This window comes from Xenia sp. Carnegie-2017, unplaced genomic scaffold (assembly GCF_021976095.1).
Source record: "Xenia sp. Carnegie-2017 unplaced genomic scaffold, XeniaSp_v1 HiC_scaffold_3, whole genome shotgun sequence".
NCBI lineage: Eukaryota > Metazoa > Cnidaria > Anthozoa > Malacalcyonacea > Xeniidae > Xenia > Xenia sp. Carnegie-2017.
The window spans coordinates 3813393-3829831 of NW_025813493.1; the positions used below are offsets into that span (position 1 = coordinate 3813393).

Consider the following 16439-nt stretch of genomic DNA (forward strand, 5'->3'; position numbering starts at 1 on the left):
ATTTTTCAGCATTAACAATTGGTTCAGACACCCTTTCAAAGCATTTTCCTTCGTGCTGTCGAGCCACTTTGAAATCGACTTGGTGCCGCTTGTGCTCCGCGCAGTTTCTTAAACTCTTGGACTAATTTTTCGCGCTCTTCCATAGATGCAACTGACCTGAACATACTTGAAATTCAATCTCAAGATAGATGAAGATAGATTAATGTTTTTTTATCTTACTATATAATAGGACAAAAAAATGGACGACCCATATGGTGTAATGAAAAATTAAAATCTACCTGAAATACAGTCGGTGCTAGCATGTATTGATTCACAATCTCAAGATAATAAACTGTATTTTACCCTGCCAGTCTCTGTTTCAAGTGATACAGTGGAATCGGATGAAGAGTCACGTGATACAGAAAAATCGTCTATAGGTCCTTGCGAGAAGTCATTTGACTCTCATTTTAATAAGGTAAGAACGTATACGTATAAAATCTGCTCTAAACACAAAATTCCATTCAACGAAATTCAATGGTACCATGTTAGCAGTATGGCGGCTGATATGTCTTGGTCTACTGGAAAGTCTTTAAATTACCCCTCCTTCATAGCAAATTTCGTTCCGATTTGTCAAAAATACGACGCCTCGTGTTGGCCTGCTGAAACCATCGAAGCTATAAAGCAGGCGGTTACTCCTCATCTTCCAAAATATAAAAGAGCCAACAAGAATAAGTCTAATGATGTCTTCAAAGAATGGATTACCACTTCGGGGCTACCAGAATTCCGTAAAAACGCTTCCGATAGCGAAAAGGAACCTCCTCTGCATTACGATCGATTACAAAGTAGCCGTACTTCTTTTCAGTGGCTTCATGGTAAGCCGCCGCTAGCTGCTCTTTTGTAATACCATCAGCGTGGTGAGCTTCAATTTCTCTCACGTCACGCTGGTGAAGAACTCTCATAATCACAATACAGCCGGTATTTCGATGAATGTACTTGGGGACGTCATTTTTTAGCGGTGCGTGTGTCGAAATTTATGAGTGCCATATTATATCATATCACATCAGACTAATTATAACACATCAGACTAACAGACCAATTTTTTCTGCATCTATATATAATCCTGCCAGAAAATGGAAACTGCAAGCGCACCTCCAGTCGAGCCAGTGGACGTTCCTAGGCCAGTACCACGGATATATCCTGGTTTAAAACGTGAATATGAATACCAAGGAGTAGAAGACGTTCTTTCACCCGTTCATCTATCAAAACGAGCAACTTTCGCCTTGTTCGCATTTTAAACATTGAGGCAGAGCTCCGCCAAGAGCGTGACGCTCGTCATAAGCTGCGTAAGAAATACACGCGCATTAATTGGACACTCGACACCTTATCCGCTGCATCGAGTTCCTTTACAGTCGTGACAGGAACTGGAGGTATTGTTCTCACTTTATCTGGTGTGGGCGCTCCGGCTGGGGCCGCTCTTGAAGCTCTTGCTGTCGCTGGCGGGTTGATCTCAGGTGTTGGGCGTGTTCTTTGTAAAACGCTTGATAAAAAGGCTAAACAGCACGACCGCATAGCCCAAGCTGCTGCGACGATTTTGATGACTGTTGGTGATAGTACGTCACGTGCTCTCAGTGGCAGCGGAGTTTCACATGAAGAGTTTGAACAGGTTCTAGATCAAATGCGGCGTTTTAACGAGCGTAAACGCGTTATTCAAGATGAACTCGATGCTCCGATGCGTAAGAAACAGGCTGCCGATGTAGCTTCTCTACTCAAAGAGATGAAAAAGACAAATAAGAACTTAGAGCGTGAAAAAGAAGAAGCTGTTGCCGCCGCTGCTGAAAGCGCACGCCGTGAATGTGAAGCTCAAGCATTTAAATAAATCACGGATCTGGCTGGAGGCTCGTCCTAGATTTCTCTCGCAGTTAAATATAAATCTAGTAATTAATAAAAAACATTTTCTATTATATAAAGTAAGTATATAAACGTCGCATCAAACTAAACATCGCATCAAACTAAACATCGCATCAAACTAACCGTCGCATCAAACTAATGGCAACATTAGTAATCGGTGGAACTGATGACGGTTATGGATCTGAAAAAGCAGGACCACCAGGACCTAGAGGACCAAGAGGAGTTAAGAGAGATAAAGGTGACACAGGAGCTGAGTGGGCTCAAGGAGATACGGGTCCTAGAGGACCAAAGGGAGAAAAAAGGTGATACAGGAGCTAAAAAGGGCTCAAGGAGATATGGGTCTTCGAGGACCAAAAGGAGGGAAAGGTGATGAGGGTCCTAGAGGAGATGACAGAACTGATGGGACCAATGGAAGTGATGGTGCGCCCTTGGCCACAGGAGCTCAAGGGCCTTAACGACCTCAAGGAACTCAGGGACCTCAAGGACCTCAAGGGCAACAAGGCATTAGACGTCTAACAGTTCCTAGAGGAGATCCGGGGTCTGCAGGGCCCGCGTGACCTCAAGGGGCTCAAGGGCCTAAAGGAGATACTGGAGCCACAGGGCCTCAGGGGCCTTCAGAACGTCAAGGACCTCAAGGACAGGCAGGATCTGATTGGCTTGAAGGAGACCAAGGAGATTAACCTGTTTTGAACTCTCCTAATGGATTTTACCCCCCAGATATGAGCGGAGTAAATGTAACTTTAGTAATGTTTCCTACTGGAAAAACACTCGAAAATAATAAAATAGCATTATTAAACATTTGGTTTGAACGGTCTCAAAACGAGTGGTTCAACATTAGATCTACTGTGTTTGAACAAAGTTGGGGGGCTTATGTTAGTTTCGTACATGATAACACTAACAAATTGATATCATATGTTAGTACAATACCCATTAACTGGACGCGAAGATATGAGGTTAACTATTTAGAGTATTCTTAATTCTAAAACAATAAATTTTCACTTTATATTTATAGTGTTTATCACTTCAGTTGTGTCTTGTCACACAAACATTAAAATGTCTAACGCAGCTGAAACTTCGGTTCATGAATTTGAATCAACAAACGATCTCTTTCGCCGAGCCGTAGAAGTATACTTACGACAAAATAGAGAGAAAAATGTTGAAAAATTCAAACTAGAAGACAATTCTAGGCTGAAAATATAGTCATATCTTCTTGGAACTATTCAGACGTAGATAAACCTACGCGTGAAACTCTCAAATCTTTGCTTAGTCCGGTAAAAAACTACCACGCCCGTCGTGTAAAACATCATAGAAGTCTTGAAAAACACAAAAAGCGACTGGAAATTCCAGTAGTTGTGTACACTCAAGTTGGTACTTCAGTCACTGGAAAAAGAGGTTCAGATTGGACCAATGTCGCGATGTGTGAAAAAGGTGAAGAAGATTCTTCTACAATCACCATCGAAACCGCTGGATTATACCGAATATCATTAAGTGGAAAATGTTTTACAAGTGCAGGAACGTTATGAGTACTTCAAACTCCTAGCAAAATACTTGTCTTAAGTGAAACAAAAACACATCGTGTTGGTGATATCAACTCTGAATTTAGCTATAGCGATTTTATAGCTGTAGACTTACCTACTGATGCAACATTAGTTGTTCAACAGATGGGAACTGCTAGAGTAATTATCACACTCACGATAGAAAGTATAATACCCGAATATTCAACGGTTGTTTGATGAAGATTTGCTACACGAACCGCTAGATGATTCCGAAGGTCTCCTTCATTATCTAGAACTGAATAAGAACACTTCACGTTTGGCAAAGGGAGTGAACCGGCCGCCGGAGGCGTCTGAGTTTTAGTTTTTGGAGGAATTGCACTTAGAAACTGAAGTGCGTAATAGCGTATTAACGCTGGGTCGCTCATATTTCCATACGTAGCTTCCTTACCTACAGAATTTGTTATAACAGGCAGTTTACTTTCTATTACGTCATTAAGCTTAATAGGTCTGCACTTACAGGGTACCAAGGAGGTTCAGGTGGAGCTGTATTCGTACGTTTTCTTGATGTAGATGCTAGTGGTTGAAAAGCTTCAAGGAATGAGTTTAGAGCTCTTCCACTTGCAACACCCTGTTTATATAGTTGCAGAATCTCTCTAAAAGTGTCCATCTCGATTCTATATAATACATAAATATTCTTCTTCCAATTGTATCGTACCTGTTTGTATTAGCAGCCTGGTTTGTAATTTAAGATGTTCTTCTCTTTGTCTTATTATTATATTATTCAATTTTTTCTCGCTTTCTCTTCTTTATTTTTGCTCATGTATTTTCATACGTACTCTTTTGGATTCAAATCGCGGGAGCGAAAGGTTGGCCGGGCGTCTTTGGCTCCTACCGTTAACCTGGGTTTGACCTTCGCTGTAATTATGCTAGCATATTTACAAGAAGTACGTAAGTGAGCTAAGGCTGGGGCGCTTAGATTTGTGTATACTCCTTCTCAAACTGTGAGGTGCGCTAGAAACGACGCTTTCTCAAGGTGAAGTTCGCCAGCTGCAACGCTTTGATTTTAACAATTAACACATTTTGATTTTCTCTACATTAAGGAGGGGGAAGGGTTAAGGTTAGGGTAAGGGTTAAGGTTAGGTTTAACATTCCTCCTGAAGTTAGTAATCTAGCTATGGCTCTGCTAAACTAGATACACCATATTAGACAGTCTTGAGTTTTTTATTGGTTGGCTTTCGTAAACTAAGAATTCTGTAAACCCAATCTTTAAAAAGCATTTTGACAGACATGCTTCCAGACCTCCTAGAAGGAGTGCACCTCAATAATATTACATCAAATGTCTTCAACCAATGGATTGTAGCTTTATGAACTTATTCCAAGAACAGACAAATATGGCCGTTGTCCGATTACTCAGTAGGCTATGTAGGCTGAAGCTTACATTCCCGCGTTTTTAAAAGTCCTGTTCTCTTTAAACATAGTTTTTACTCTTTGCCATTCTAGATGAGATAAATGATCAAAATTTCAATAATATATCCTGTTGGAAACTGTACGATATACTATTATAATGCTCTATGTATAGAACTGATAAAGTAGTAACTTTATCTCGTTCGAAATTTTAATTTATTCTATAATTTTTACATTATGAGTAACAAAACTGAAGCAAAGGAGCACAAGAAACGGAAACCTCCTCAAAAGTTATATCACTTAAAGTCCCACAAATTTTTCTAAGATTACAGGCCACGCAATTAGTCATCCGCCGCTTAGTATGGGTTGTATGCACTGATAATGTTCATCCATACATATCTTGTTAACTTTCGATGTAAGAAATATAGGTTTTACTGTTAAGCATTCACTTCCTTTAAAAACCTAAATAAGCAATATTTTTAAGAGGTACGATAAATAAGGTAAAAAAATGTATGTAAATAATGTGTAATAACGTTTTTTAGTTGATGGCATTAAATTTCTACTGGGTTTAATAAAATTTTAAATGACTTTCTTATTATTCAATTTAACGCTATTAGAGTTAGACTGCAATTGTTTATTCAGACATAAAAAAATTTCATGTAAGCACACATTACAATGAATTTGACTTTAATCTGGAAAATTAGGAATGTTATTTGAAATGGGCATAAAATGAGCTATATTTGACAGCTTAACTCAAGTTCATGCACATTTTTGGTGCACGATTATTATAACCATCCATTTAAACACAAAGGTTTCCCCTTATGATTAAAATTTTAAGTGTTAGCCGGACTACATAAGCTTCACAATCAATTTCTTTTATTTCTTTTACAATTTTTATACAATTTTTTTAAGAATTGTATTCTATTATACTTTTCTCTGCAACATGTGGCTACTCTACAAAACCCGCTGAAAGACCCTCCTCATTCCTTAAAAACCCTTTAGGTATTGAAAGACTTGTTTTAAACAACATCTGTCTGCAAAACACAATCCTGCCTGTTTAAGCATTTTTAATCAGCTTTAACAGTTAAAAAGTGTATATTAAATATTCTATTCTATTCGTACAAATCATTCTGAAAACAATTACTTGTTATTGTTATCTTATTTATTTTTTCATTTGTCTAGAAAGCTGTCCTTCTGATTGGTTGCATTTAGAATCATCTTGTTATTTCTTCAGTGCAAAAGCAGCAACATGGAATAAAGCAAGAAAACTTTGTCAACAGATGGGAGGAGATCTTGCTGTTCCAAAAAATAATGCTGAGAATAATGTCATTTCCGAAATCATTTTGAGAAAACGCACTAAAGATCATTTTATTGGTTTGTATCGCAATAAAAGCGACAATCAGTTTTACACAGTTCAAAATGGCAAGCCCAGTTTCACATCATGGTTTCCGGGAAAACCTAATAATTATGGCGGTTTACAGGATTGCGTTTCAATTTATAAATCCAAGTGGATGGACATTAGATGTGGGCATCACTTTAACTTCATCTGTCAACGTGAGAGACGTAATTTAAACTGTGAGTAGCTTCTATAATTATCAATACATTAGGAACTTTACATAAATGTACTATTTTGTGGTAAAATGGGTGCATTCTTTAGTTATTGTTTTCCTGCCAAAAAATGTTAGAACTAGTGAACTCATTCGACCATGTAGCAGATTGTTGAACACAAAAAGGGAATTCTGAACTTTTTATGCAACTAAGAGTGATTCAATCAATGGCCCAAGGTGAAGTGTTAATGGCTAAAAGACAAATAATTCTCTTATCGCCAAAAATAGTTTAACATATTCAACTAATATTAATGTGGTACCCAATTTGGCCAATCTGAAAAAATGCAAGTATATCTTGGTTCATACTTAAAGATGTCAATTCAATAAAGAACTGGTATGCAGGGAATGGTCACTTAAATATCAAAAATAATTGAGAGTTATGTTTAGTAATAGGTTTACCCCTGTAAATGTGTCAAAAACGGAACCTTAGATAAAGCTTCCCCAAACTTATATAAATTCAAAAGACCTTCTTTTAGGCAATAATGAAAATGCCATACCTTCTTAGCCATTCCTATTTTCATAACTTCTTTGTCCGTTACGCCCTACTGCTGAGCACATTAGGTCACAAAACATAAATATTCGCACATATATGAATATTCAAACCCACCCCTCCCCCTCCCCCTCCAATCAACGTTCTAGTTTTGGACCTGGTTGTAGCTAACTTGCTTGTATTTAGTCTTGTTTTGTTGGTTTTTCTGTGTTGATTTACTTAGAAAACAATAAATTTGAAAATGAACACTGCTTGATGGAGCAATGAATAAGGCTTAATTGAATAATATTTTTTTAAAATTTTACGGCAAGATGCAACGTCTCCAAATACCTATGCTTTTCATACCAAAATATGCATATCTATGACGACATGCTTGGATCAAATATGATTTTTCCATTTCTTGTAAAAAATTTTTTTAAAGGATTTATTGCGGGTAAACTATCCAGCTTGTTTGGTATAGATGATATGCTTTAATTTCATATAATTTTGTTAGTCGATGCATTTTCTTTTGCAAAGATAATCCAACATCCTGAATTCACAAACTCAAAATTTCCCAAACTTGCAACGACAGGATAAGATAATTAATATGCCCCTGTTGTGTGAATTTTTCAAAAGCTAAACTCATTGCTTTAAATGGCTAAGTAGTTTTTCGGGTTTTTTATTTATGATGAAAATAATTCAAAATAGCAGCCGTCGTAGGTACAAGTTACACTTCATAATTCATAGTCCTATAAGCTATGTAAGAACTAGGTTTGATTTATATCAGTAAGTTGGTCATTTTAGATCTTTTAACTTATGTTGCAAGGTAACGTGACTTCATGAAAATTTTTTGAAAATTTTAGAACAATTATGTTTTTACATTCTCGTAAAATCAATTAAGAAATATTCAAAAGTAATAAATTAAACAAAAAATTACATATTTATTTATTACACATCTTTAAATTAGACATAAAATAAAATTGCTTAATTTATGGTACATATTTTCAAACAACTTTATTGTGAAACATTAGATATCGGCGAATGTCAGTCTTCTCCTTGTGGCAAAGATCATTCATGCATAAATATCCCAGGCTCCTACGAATGCCTATGCTCCTTTGGATACAAACTTGACAAATCCAAAAAGAAATGTACCGGTAAGTTGGTCTTTCTAGATCTTTCAACTTATGTTGCAAGCTTACGTGACTTCATGAAAATTCTTTGAAAACTGCTTGAACTATTAAAATATGGGAAATGCTTGACAAGGTCTTGTGTTCAAATGCACAAACTATTAGCTAACTCAAGAAGGGCGTTTCTCGAAATTCTCTGCTGATTAAGTGAATAAATAACAATTAGTTGTTTATGTTACATTAAAACTGACTTAAGCTTGTTTAAAGTAAGCATTTTATGTGAATTTAATTGATTAATGCAATACAGTCCTGAAAATCACAGATCTCACTATACTCTCATTTGTAACAGAATTTATTTGACGTTTTAGATGTTGATTTGTTCATATCAAATACATGTATTATAATTTTAGGACAATTATGTTTTTACATTCTCGTAAAATCAATTAAGAAATATTCAAACGTAAAAAATTAAACAAAAATTTTATATTTATTTATTACACATCTTTTTATTAGACATAAAATTGCTTAATTTATGGTACATATTTTCAAACAACTTTATTGTGAAACATTAGATATCGGCGAATGTCAGTCTTCTCCTTGTGGCAAAGATCACTCATGCATAAATATCCCAGGCTCCTACGAATGCCTATGCTCCATTGGATACAAACTTGAGCGATGTAAATTGTCGAACGAGTAGGCAGAATGTCTTAAAATGATATTTATCATAGCCAGAGTGAATTTTACTATCCAGACGAAGCAAAGTTTGTAGAAAATCCAATTTTAGTCTCAACATATTTTTTCGCAATGTATTTGTTTACGAAGTGAAATGCAAATTGTATAAAATTGATTTGAAAGCGATGTAAATTGTTTAACGAGTAATCAAGGTGTATTCAGATGAAAGATGTCGTTCCAAGATTCCATTTTACTGTCCAGACAAAGCGAAGTTTGCTGAAAAGTATCAAATTTTAGTCTCAACATTAAGTTGCAGACCTTGTGAAAATATTTTTTCCGTATACGGACCTCCCAGTCGGTAAATACGTATTATACAGGGGCGGATCCATGGGGTATCCAATGTGGCACAGGAAATTCAGACGTTAAACATATATTTTCTTAGTTTATTCAGTTTATTGAGTCTATTTTTTAAAGTGTTTATATTACGAATTTTAGCCCCCCTTTTTTTATTAGCGAATTTGAAAGACCTGGTTTCAGTGATTTTAAATCTTCAATTATAATTGAAATTGGATTGGTGAAAGTGATTTTACGGACGTTCAAAGTCACGATTTTCAGCATTTTTTTTGCGAACTTTTTGATCGGTATGCTAATGACTTGTGACGTAGAAAGTTGAACACATATATCAACATGGCGTATTCTACTAGTGGAGGAAAACGCTGTGTTGCTGGCGGACCTAATCAAATTAGTTGCGCCAATGATTCAAAAACCGATGGAATGTCGATGCATCTGTTTCCTAAAAAAGAAACAGAGCCGCAAAGACATAGAAAATAGGTAAATTTTGTGCGTAAACATAGACCGGGTTTTGAGGCTTCCTCTACCTTGTGTCTGTGTTCTGCGCATTTTGAAGATTCTTGTTTTGACCTTAATTTGAGCGTAAGTCAAGCTCAAAGAAGGTTGAAGAAAGATGCTATCCCAACCATTGACGTGGCTGGGATTCCTGAACCATTACAGGACGAAATAACCGATCGAAAGCGAAGACAAGTAAGTTTACGCTTGTTTATGTTAATTTTCTTTTGTCATATGTAAATTCGATATAAGTTTTGTTGATTATTCGACATACTCTCCATAAGCCATCGCTGAAGGAAACATGTTCTCTCAATGAGGAAGTACCATCTACTAGTGATGGAGCTGAGCATGTTTAAGTATGCACTGGGAAGCAAACGATTCGCCATTTGAACGGCTTGCTATTTTCCATTTTACATTTATGCTATGATTTAATTCCATATATTTTTCTTTTGTCTTTTTCCCAGACTGACATTGAAGAAAAGATTTTCTTACATTTAATTCTTTCAGCTTAACCTCTCAGTAGTTGCACCAATTTGTTTTTATTGTTTACTCTTGTTTCAAACCATTAAACTGCATGTCAACTTATATAGTGCATCCATGTATCTCCTATTTGGTTTTCATCTAGGCATATTTCCTGACCATTCCAAACTCAGCAAAGAAGGTCAACAGTCTTCAGTACACAAGTTAAAAGACTATTCCTTCATCGCCCTCTAATGGTATGTAACCGTTTGTGTTACCACTTGGATATGCTTTCCGAATAAAGTGGTAAACACAAGCAGGTAAAGGCCGAGTATTCTCCCATCCTATAGACCCACAAAACCATCACATCAACCATCTGTATGCCACAGCTCTCAAGTACCTGAAGTAAATAAAAAGGTTGGACTAATTATTGTTGATGAAACAATGTTGATGATAACATTGTTTCTCATACAATTTACAATCGTACATATTTAATGATTGTGATGCTTTGCGGCAATAAGAACGTCCATTCCTATCTCTCAATAGTGGCCCGACGTTTTCAAGGACAGCCTCATGAACTAAAGGCCCAAATTTGGCATACTGTGTTATTCATGATATTATCTCAATGCTGCCATCGAATGTCATTTTCTGCAAAGCTGGTCCTATTTCCTTACAGCATCTGTACTCTAATGCGCCTTCTAACAAATCGGTATGACAGCATTGACAATTACACCTGAAACGTGGGAGCATTGTGGTTTATAAAGTAACTTTATGTATATTACAAACAGGAGAAAACAACAACTTACCATTCACCGAGTGGAATTACGCCATCACTTTGTTGTTCTAATGTCGCAGGGAGAATTCCATCGGGATCATCTGGAGTGTGCATTTCATCACCATCTCCTGCTAGCGGTTCATGGTCATATGCGAAGTCGTTTAAATGCTCGACATAACCCATGGATTCCGAGCTCGAATCAAATACGCATTCAGACATCGAATTCGAATTATCTGAGCACTGATTTGAGGCCATACTTTCTGGAAAAGTTGTTTTTTAATATTTTATTGAAAATACTGTCATTATTTGTTTTTAAGACATGAAAAACGACAACAAAATCACCTCCTATAATATAATATTATATTGACGGAAACAGACGTGCTCAACTATCTACGTCACAAGTATCAATATGGCGTCGTAAAAAATTCGAAAATACTACCCGACTTTGTAGGCAAAATTAAGGAACTTATATTTATCTGTTTAAGTCCAAGGACATGTCATAGGTCTTCAAATAATCCAAATTTTCAATTAAGCTCATAAAAAAGGGGTGCTAAAAATCGTAATATAAGCCCTTTAACCAAAAACACTAAAAAAAAATCACATGAAATGCACTTGTTGACGTACTCAAAATTCGCATTTAAGTGACAGATTTTATAAATCATCGTATTATTACGCCTTTCAGATTTGCCTAATATAATCCGATTATCCTGCAAAACGTAACTCGATTGCTGTTCAGAGTCCAGTTTTGCTGTTACAGTAGTATACAGAGCGTTGCCGCTGGCGCACTTCACCTTGAGAAAGCGTTGCCGCTGGCGAACTTCACCTTGAGAAAGCGTCGTTTCTAGCGCACCTCACAGTTTGAGAAGGAGTATACACAAATCTAAGCGCCCCAGCCCTAGCTCGCTTACGTACTTCTTGTAATTATGTTAGCATAATTACAGCGAAGGTCAAACCCAGGACAACGGCAGGAGCCAAAGACGGCTGGCCCACCCCCCCCGCGCCTGCCAGGCCGGCCGTCGAGGTCTATTATTGAGAGAGATATACTGTCATAGAGTAATCCAAACGTTCGACAGCCATGAGGCAGGGCAAGAACAAGTGTGCGTGGTTTCTACCCGGAAAGCTCATCACATGTGGGCGAAGCTCCATAGATGAATACTGTGGACTTCATATGAAGCGATTAAGGGAAGGCGGGCGACTTCCACAACCATGTCGTAAGTGTGGCGTCGGAACACAGGCAGAAACTAACCTTTGTCAAGCCTGCGGTGCCGATAGGGTGCATCATAAGCTCGTTTATAAACAGAAACAAGCAAGAAAGAGATTTCCTCGAGTACACGCCGAATTAATTTCGATTTAGAGAATTATCTCGCGTAAGATATAGCACTAAAATTTGCAACACTAGAGATGAATACTGTCGAGAAACTTCTACAACTATATGACCAAAGAGTAATCAGCGGACACGCGCTGAACGCCTCTCTTAAGGCTCTTCAACACCTCGCTGACCCGACACCCACGCCAAGAAATGTCACTCCACCTATCCCAAAACCGCGAAAGCGCACCCACACCAATCTCCCAGCTCGAATGAGTAGAGCCTAAGAACGACCTTGCTATCAACGTGTACGGGTGGGAAGGCGGCGTCGTTCTTTGCAGTCTAAGCAAAGTAGAAAGAGCTCGCAAGACTGTGAACCTCTTCCTCGTCTCGGATTCGAAAAATCCTGAGAAACACCACTACACATGGATCAAGAACTTCAAGCGCCTTCTCAACCAGAGTGGCCACCATCAGCTGCACTTCTGTGAGCGTTGCCTTCAAGGCTTCGCCAGGCAGGATTTGTTGGAAGAGCATAAGCCTGAATGTCGAGGCATCAACCAGGCCGCGGTTGCCATCAGAATGCCAACCCCCGGAACAAATGACAAAATCCGCTTTGAGAACTACCACAAGCAGCTCAAAGCGCCCTTCATGATCTACGCAGACTTCGAGAGCCTGGTTCGTAAGACCGAGGGCCTCGCGCTTAACCCAAAAAAAGAGCGGCACCCAGCAAACTTCCTGACACGAGACATGCGGCTACTCATTCATAGTTGTTCGTTCGGATTGGGAAACTCAGCCGCCGCAGCTCTACCGAGGGCCCGACGAGGCCAAGCATTTCCTGGAAGCGCTCCAAGAAGAAGAGCGCAAGATAAAGACGGCGTTTGCTAACCCCGAGCCTATGCATATAGATAGATAGATAGATAGATGATTTATTTCTTAAAACTGGCAGCCATATTGCTGAAATACGTTAAAGATTACATATAATACATATATAAATAAAGTAACTAAATTACATCTTCAAAGAGATATAAGTTATAAAACTATTTCTAAAATGTTTGGTATTAAAGTTAGTATTAAATGAAGATTGAGTCCTAAGTTCCATAGTTGAACGTTCTAAACGAGGAGGCAAAAGGTCATGAAGCTTATGTGAGGAATCGGCTACTATCTTCTGAAACAACGCTGTTGTTATATCATTCCTCCTTTCGCTAAGACGTTGCAAATTAGTAAACTGCAGAGCGTTTTCATATTCTTGATGAGGCAGGATTATTTTTAATGCTCGCTTTTGGACTGACTCTAGGTCATCTGACAGATACAATGTCAGACTATTGTGGAACACTGGGCAAGCATACTCCAAGACAGGTCTTATATAAGTTTTGTAAAATTAGAGCAATTCCTTGACTTCGATATTTGCTCGTTTTAGTTGAATAAGATAATAAAGGCGTTTACGGCATTTCTTAATTATTTCATTTACGTGGATGTTCCACTTAAGGTTACTGGCTATAACCAATCCCAAAATTTTCGCGTGTTGGACAATATCCAGTGTAATGTTATTGATGGTAATTGGTTGAAGGTCATTGGTATTAGATCCAAAACAAATTCGCATCTCTTTACATTTGGTTTCATTTAACTGGAACTTATCACGCGAGATGTTGTTCGCTAATGTGTCCATTTGGTTTTGTAAGTTACTTGTTTGATCTTTCGCAATTACTTCACTAACAGTGGTATCGTCCACGAATTTCCACATTTCATTATTTGGTAACTTGAGATCGTTAATCATTATCAAAAATTGCCAAGGCCCCAATTTTGTGCCCTGCGGAAGGCCTGCAGGTACGAGTTTCCACTCTGAAAAGCAATCGAATTTCAGCTTTACTCTTTGTTTCCTGAAGGAGAGGAAATCCATAATCCAGTGTAGAACCCATTTCGATATATATAATGAACGTAGTTTTTCAACCAATAAGTTATGATCAATCAGGTCAAAAGCTTTCTTGAAATCCAATAACAGCACACGAACGGCCGCCCCGTTACCATCAGTTGCCATCAGTTGCATATGACAGGAAAGGACTGGGGGAGTCACAAGAAAGCCACAAATTTCCACGTCTGCTGCAAGCCCCTCGAAGGTAATTACGTGCGAGACCACTGCCACATAACTGGCAAGTACTGAGGTGCGGCCCACAATGAGTGCAACTTGAAGTTGCGACTCAGCCCGAAGACGACAACCATAATGTTTGTCTTTCACAACCTGTGGGGCTACGACAGCCATCTCATCATGCAGACTATTGCAGAGACTGAAGGGAAGGTCACCTGTATCCCCAACAACGCTGAGAAATACATCTCGTTCAGCATCGGCCAGCTCCGATTCATCGACAGCGCCCAGTTCATGCTCTCATGCCTGGATGGACTGGTGAAAGCCAGCGACCCGCAAGACATGCGCATCACAGCAGACTAGGAGCTGAACCTCCAGAGGCCTACCCTCTTGCTCCGGAAGGGGATCTACCCCTACGAGAACATGGACAGCTGGCTCCAATTGGACGAGGAGAGCCTCCTGCCGAAGGAGGCTTTCTACAACAAGCTCTCCGGCGAAGGCATCACCGACTGTGACTACGCCAAAAAGAAAAAGGGTCTGGGACGCCATCGTCTGCACAACCCTCGGCGACTACCACGTCCTCTACATTAGGACCGATGTCCTCCTCCTCGCTGACGTTTTCGACAACTTCCGAAAGCTGTGCCTCGAGCGATACCGGCTAGAACCGGCCCACTATTACACAAGCCCGGGCCTAAGCTGGGACGCTCTCCTCAAGCACACAGGGCTGGAGCTCGAGCTGCTCACCGACATTGACATGCATCTCTTCATCTAGAAGGGCCTGCGGGGTGGCATCAGCATGGCCAGCAGGCGCTTCGCTAAGGCCAACAATCCAAAGGTGCCAGACTACGATCCGGGGAAGCTCCAAAGATGGATCCAGTACTACGACGCCAACAACCTGTACGGCTGGGCGATGTCGCAGCCGCTCCTGAAAGGCGCGTTCGAGTGAGTCACCCAAGAGGATGTGAAGACGGCCTTGAACCAGCCTGTACATGCAGAGAAGGGCTACATTCTCAAAGTCGATCTGGAGTATCCAGAAGAGCTGCACGACGAGCCCAATGCATATCCATTAGCGCCAGGACGCATGAAGGTCGACAACGCTTTGATGTCGGATTACCAGCAAATTCTCTTCAAACAGATGTATGAGGGTGCGTCTCACGAGGTCGAAAAGCTGGTCCCAATCTGCGCGACAAGGCCCGATACGTCTTGCACTATCGGAATCTGCAGCTCTATTTGCAGCTTGGCATGCGCCTGAAAAATATCCACAGAGCGCTCTGCTTCGAACAAAGCCCACGAATGGAGCTCTACATCCGGAAAAACACGGAACTTCGGAAGAAGGCAAAGAGTGACTTTCAGGTCAACTTCTACAAGCTGCTGAACAACAGCGTCTTTGGCAAGACGATGGCGAACCTCCGAAAGCGTGTCGATGTGAAGCTTCTCCGGCCAAGCGAGACCGAGAGACTCCACAAACTTATCGCCAAGCCGACATACAATCGGCCTCTTATCTTTGGCGATGCGGGAGACCTCGCAGCCGTTCATATGAATAAAAGCAGTCTGCTGCTCAACCGGCCTGTATTCGTGGGCACGAGCATTCTCGACCTCTCGAAGCATCTGATGTACGTCTGATACTACAACCATCTCAAGGTGATGTACAGGTCGTCCGCAGAGCTCCTCTACACCGACACTGACAGCCTTGTGCTGGAGATTCAGACTGAGCACGTGTACGCCGACATGAGACGCAACGCTGGACAATACGACACCAGCAACTACCCCAAAGACCAACCGCTGTTCAGCACAGCCAACAAGAAAGTGCTGGGGGAATGAAGGACGAGTGCGCTGGGGCGCCTATCGCTGAGTTTGTGGGGCTCAGGCCCAAGATGTACTCTATCCTGAAAGCCGATGGTCTGGAGGAGCGCAAAGCCAAAGGTGTTAAAAAGGCGTCGTGAAAAAGCATATCAGTCATGCCCAGTACAAAGAGGTGCTATTTGAGGCAGAGGGCTTCCGCCACGGTATGGATATGCTGCGCAGTCACGGGCATCAAATCTTCCGCGAGCATGTCAACAAGATATCATTGAGCCCGCTGGACACGAAGCGCTGGTTCGCGGCCGATGGGATCTCTACCCTAGCAGGCGGGCATAGGGAAGCCGGTGCCACAGGCGAATAAATAATAAATGCGTAATTATGCTGATAATTAGTTCTGACGTGATAATTACAGTAGAAGAGCTGCTCCACGGCTAAGCGTAAGGTAGTACCTGGTAGTGAAAGCTTTCATAAAAAGCGTGACAGGACCCCATCCACTAAGCCGGTGTTGTTT

General features: G+C 40.0%; 1 protein-coding gene across 1 annotated transcript; it reads left to right on the plus strand.

Moving 5' to 3' along the window:
* The first annotated feature begins 4774 nt into the window (after positions 1-4774).
* Positions 4775-8869, plus strand: LOC124454926 (CD209 antigen-like protein E). The gene is made up of 4 exons (XM_047005678.1): positions 4775-4796; positions 5970-6362; positions 7895-8017; positions 8563-8869. Exons 1-4 carry the CDS (start codon positions 4775-4777, stop codon positions 8685-8687), a joined length of 663 nt encoding a protein of 220 aa, XP_046861634.1. The 3' UTR covers positions 8688-8869.
* The last annotated feature ends 7570 nt before the right edge of the window (positions 8870-16439 follow it).